Source organism: Cibotium barometz, chromosome 35 (genome assembly GCF_041138505.1).
Source record: "Cibotium barometz isolate CiBa-2024 chromosome 35, ASM4113850v1, whole genome shotgun sequence".
In the NCBI taxonomy this organism is placed as follows: Eukaryota; Viridiplantae; Streptophyta; class Polypodiopsida; order Cyatheales; family Cibotiaceae; genus Cibotium; species Cibotium barometz.
The window spans coordinates 41,812,078-41,817,321 of NC_141080.1; the positions used below are offsets into that span (position 1 = coordinate 41,812,078).

The window sequence follows — 5,244 nt, forward strand, 5'->3', positions numbered from 1 at the left end:
CCGTGTAAACTTACTCCAAGCACGACATGCTTGGAGGTGAAATCATGGTGAAAGAAAACATTTTTGAACTTTTTCTGAAGATTGTGGAGATCATGGACACGAAAGAGAGTACATAATCCCTTGACAATTGTCATCTATTTCAATAATACTTGCATGAATGAGAGAGTTACTAAAGGATAGAAATGGCCATAATAGTGCATGTATGTGTGCATGTGTGTGTGAATGTCCATACACATACATGTATGTGTGTTTTTATGTTTTTATGTGTATGCATGCATGCGTGTTTTTATGTTTTTATGTTTTTATGTGTATGCATGCATGCATGTGTGTGTGTGTGTGTGTACACGTGAGAGAGAGAGAGAGAGAGAGAGAGAGAGAGAGAGAGAGAGAGAGAGAATGGAAGAGGAGGAGGAGAATGAGGAAGGTTGAAATTTCCTTAATTAATTTGTTGAGATTTTTTTTCCAAGTAATTAAAAAACTTGCAAGGTTCACTACATCTTAAAAACCATGAATATCTAGTGTACAAGGATCCTTACCCTAGAAGGTTCACTAGTTAAAAATGCTGCATATTTTAAGTATAAAAATTGTATACAAAGAGTCCCACAACCCCTTGTAAGTTTCCTTTGTTTAGCTTTACTTCTATAATAAATAAAATGAAGTTAAAATTTAATAAACCTTTTTAATACATAGAGGCATTTGTAGTCTTGATTTCAAAGTAAATAACATGAGAAATGTCGTAGAGAAAAGAAAATTTGATATCTTTTCTTAGATTAGATAGAGTAGGAAATACATGGTCTAAAAACAAGAGTTTTTTTTTTCAAGCATTACATGATGCTATATATCTCATACAAAAAAGCATTACCATAATGTAACAAGGCATTTATATCTGGGTAAAGTGGTGGCGTGGAGGATTTGAAAATGATGATGGAAGGACAAACTGTTTCCAAAACCAATGGGTTTGCCAAAGACGTGTCATCTGGTGTAGAGGTACATGCTTGGTCTCTGGCACAAATAGGAAGGTGAATATGCCCATTACAATTGCCCACCCCGCAAAAAAAAAGAATATTCCAAACTTGAAGGCACACAACATGGACAAGAATGTTTGAGAAATTACAAATTTGAAGAGCATATTCACAAACACTGTCACACTTTGTCCTACTGAGCGAACGTCTTGAGAAAAGATCTCACTGGGTATGAGCCATGCAAGTGGTCCTATTGATAGATCAAGTGCAACCTTGAAGATGCAAACCATAACCACCTCTATTATACCGTCACTTTGAGGTAGTTTCTTTACATTTCCTCGAAGCTTGGTCCCAAAAATGCTTCCAATCACCACCTGACATATGGTAAAAGTTCTCAATCTAAATCCATAAATATAAGCTTAAAAATTGTTCCATCTATGGAGGAGTTTTGAATTTAAATCCATAAATACAAGTTTAAAAGGCAATACAAGCTTAAATTATAGTTACATCTATAGTTTCCCTTTGCACATTGCATAGAACAAAGTGTTAATTCACCAACCCTACCGAAAACCTACATCATGTATTGAGTTCTCTCACTCTCACATACAAACTCTCTCTCTCTCTGTCTCTCTCTCTCTCTCTCTCTCTCACACACACACACACACACACGACTGGTGAGTGGAGTTAGACTTTACCAAGGGTGCAGCCATGAAGATGGATCCAACGAGGAGCATACGACGGCGACCGAGATTGTCGACGATGAAGGCGGCGGTGCAGACAGTGAGGAAGCCGATACTTCCGATGATGACGGCAGAGGTCAGGGAACTCTCATCGCCAAAGCCGGCGACCTTGAATAAGAAAGGCCCATAGAATAGGACGCCATCATTGCCAGTCGTCTGTTGAAAGAAAGCCAACGCACAAGCTAGTACAAGCTGCGCCCTATTGCGCCTCTCGCAGAAGAGCTCTTTGTAAGGGTTCTGCTCTAGTGTTACTTGCTTTGCAACATCAAGAAGCTCCTCAAACTCCCTCTCTATATCCAACGATCCTCTAATCTTTGTCAGCACTACCTTTGCCTTCTCGTGATGGCCCCTCTCTAATAACGATGAGGGTGTTTCTACCACTATTAGGCTGCATGCCGTTAGTAGAAGAGCTGGTATTCCTGCTAACCCTAGTGACAGTCTCCAACCCCATGGATGTATCTTGGATGTCATGTAGTTCACAATGTTCCCTGAGAGTACCCCCACTGTTGCATATACCGAGAAGAGCAAATTCAACCCTCCCCTTATGCTTGGCGGTGCAATCTCTGACAAATACAATGGCACAACCTGTAGTAACAATCACTTTGTATGTAAGCAATTTTGTAATTACCCCTCCACCTTTCCATCACCATTGATCATTCGCATAAACATCAATCCTTTTGATTACATAGATAATACTTTAGCTTAATTCATTGACCGTGTAGCAGTGATCATTAACCATGTAATCATCAACCATTGCAAACCATACATATCAACCATTTTGACTACATACATACACTTGAGCTTTACTCCTACAACCATAGCAAAAAGATACTTTCTACCTCTTTTAAAGATTTGCATATATATAGTGAATTTCGCCAGCACTTAGTACCTTACATAGACTAAAGCTATTTGATAATATAACATGCCCATCATAACAACCATCATGTCACAACACTGTAAAAAAGTTAAAGTCTCTCAGCTTGTATGATTTATCAAAACCGTTTATAAATTGAGAGATATGGGTATTGATTTTAAGTTGCTATTCGGGTTTAGGGTTTGTTCTAATTTTGAGAACCAATGGGACGCGATGTTGTAGATCACTAAATGCATACCTGATTTGCAAAGCCAAGCCCAGAGCCTAGAAGAGCTCGGCCGGTGATAAGCATTCCAAGATTTTGAGCTGAAGTGCCTAGGAGAGTCCCGAGCATGAAAAGTATTCCTGCACACAGCATGCTGGCTTTCCTTCCGAATTTCCTGCTTATTCTAGAAGCAAATAAAGTGGCCACAAGGGCTGCGAGATAGAGACTAGAGCTGAACAGCTGAAATACTTGGTTGTTATACTTGCAATAGTTGCTTTCCTTTGCATCATGCTTGTGTCTGTATACACTTGGATAAAACTTCAGTAGGAAGTCATCCATGACAGAGATCCCACCTGCCAAAATTGGGGGCCAAATTCCAAGTGATTAAATTAATCCCCTAGCTTTGATTCCTCTAATTACACTGCCCAAGTACTAATTATAAGCCCCTTCCTTTTGACTATTTTTAGCTTGCCACTTAACTGCTGAGAATCAAACAAGCTACTAATCCCCTTACTTTAATCTTTCTTATTACACTATCAACGGGTATGCTGGATTTCCGAAAAAATGCTGAGAATCATTTCAGCTATAATCCCCTCACTTTAATCTCTCTAATTAATGTCATTTATTATATTATCAACAAGTCCTACTTAATGCAACCTTGATTAAGCCGTTATACTAGCTTAATTTGATCAAAACCACATGCGGTCATGCAGGAGAACGCACAATCAGTGGTTATAACACGCCAGAAATCCTAGTATAAACCTTAGATTTTGTTTCTTATAATTATAATTAGAGAAGAAATAAATTATTTTAGCTACATGATGAGGTGATTAATTAACCTATGGTGTAATCAAGAAGAGATTACCAGCAATGACGAGGTCGTAGCCGTACATGAGCCCTCCGCTGCCGGCCATTACACAGGTGAATATAACGTAGGGAGTGATCCGGGACTCATAGTTGGCAATCTTTGAGCTGAGAGCACGAGGGATTTCTCCCTTAACATTCGCCATAGCTGAAACTCTCTAGAAAGTGAGGAAATTATGGACTCAAACCTTAATAAGTATGGACTCCTTCATCAACTTCTGCTTTTTCGGCAGATATTGCTGAGAGAAACAGATCACACATTGTGGGCAGCTGCATAGTGAGAACATAAGAATGGATTAAGGCACAGGAACTAGGGACTAAACGAGTGATTAAGCTCGAATTAACAAGCTGCCCCCTCCCCGCACACCACTTCTCTTATTTGGTCTCTTGGGATTGTTACTACGACGTTAAAAGAGCTGCTACTTCTTCTTCTCTCTAGTCTCTCAATCAATCTCGTGAATATATTAATGTGGGGTATGGTTTGGTGGCTTTGATCAAGTCACGCGTGCCTCTCGAGTCTCTCTCGAGTCGCAATAACACACAGGGCTGCGATATCGACCTTTTTTACGGTTACGTGGAGTGTCACCACACGCTCACGTTAGCCATTACCTACCACCTATGGATTAAAACCAATTAGGTCGGACAAACTTAGGGCAAACGTCCCAAGGGAAGTCCTTCACTTTTCTAGGGAGACAAGTACCCCTGTTCTCCATGCCTTTGAAGTCACCAAGGGAAGTCCCCCACTTTTCTAGGCTGACAAGTACCCATGTCCTTCACACCTTTGAACCTGGGTCTCTCGGAGGGATGCCCATCCCTTGTCTGGAGGTGGGCTGTCGTCGCTATACGTATTTTGAAAAGTTGTCGATGATGGTGGGTCCAATGGAGCTTGTTTGTAAACACCTATGAAACGAGGAAGTGACATACATTGAATTATTTCGTGTCCACATTTGTGCAGCCACCCCTGATACTAGTTTACTAACATAAAAGTATCAAAATTAATAACCAAGCCTTAGTCGTTATTTACTATTTTTGATGGGTAAAAATAGACCATTTTTTTTCTTCCTAGCACTAATCACATGTACTATAAGGATAATGTAGAATGATCATGGCTCATGACTATTAATCATTTTTAATATCATTCATTTCAAAATGTTCTCTTACTCTTATAAAGACTTTTCTCATGTTGGACTTTTTCTTCCCACACATTGCCTTCACTACACTAGCCTTCCTTTATATATACATGGGAACTTAACTTAATTAGAATTGGTAAACTAGGTTGAAGAAGAGCTTATCAAATATAATAACCACACACACACAAATGTTAGTCCCAACAAAACATGGAAGATGCACCACATGGGCTAATCGACAAAGAAGAAATCCATCCTCCACAGGGAATAAAGCTAGAGTGGTACAACCCACTAAATAATGGTTGCTTCTAGGAGTTTAGAGACAAAAAGGCAATAGATTAGGCCATGATTTTGAAATTCCTATAAAAGCAATGATTGTGGCCAAATTTGTCACCAATTTCTTCTTAAGATGGAGGCATAGTCATCTAGGAAAAGAAAGACAAGGGTATGTCAATACTTTCTTACATAGGAT

General features: G+C 39.4%; 1 protein-coding gene across 1 annotated transcript; it reads right to left on the bottom strand.

Annotated features, from left to right (window-relative positions):
* Positions 1–737: 737 nt before the first annotated feature.
* On the bottom strand, positions 738–4,065 carry LOC147618458 (sugar transport protein MST4-like). Its single transcript, XM_086774896.1, has 4 exons — positions 3,647–4,065; positions 2,815–3,134; positions 1,658–2,287; positions 738–1,336 (listed from the first exon to the last, which is right to left on the bottom strand). Exons 1-4 carry the CDS (start codon positions 3,789–3,791, stop codon positions 881–883), a joined length of 1,551 nt encoding a protein of 516 aa, XP_086631022.1. The 5' UTR covers positions 3,792–4,065; the 3' UTR covers positions 738–880.
* Positions 4,066–5,244: the final 1,179 nt, after the last annotated feature.

Excerpts from the sequence above, each read along its gene's own strand:
- LOC147618458 (XM_086774896.1), bottom strand. The coding sequence starts at position 3,791 with ATGGCGAATGTTAAGGGAGAAATCCCTCGTGCTCTCAGCTCAAAGATT. Across the intron at positions 2,288-2,814 it reads GGCTTGGCTTTGCAAATCAG|GTTGTGCCATTGTATTTGTC; the intron begins GTATGCATTTAG and ends TTGTTACTACAG. Across the intron at positions 1,337-1,657 it reads TCTTCATGGCTGCACCCTTG|GTGGTGATTGGAAGCATTTT; the intron begins GTAAAGTCTAAC and ends ACCATATGTCAG.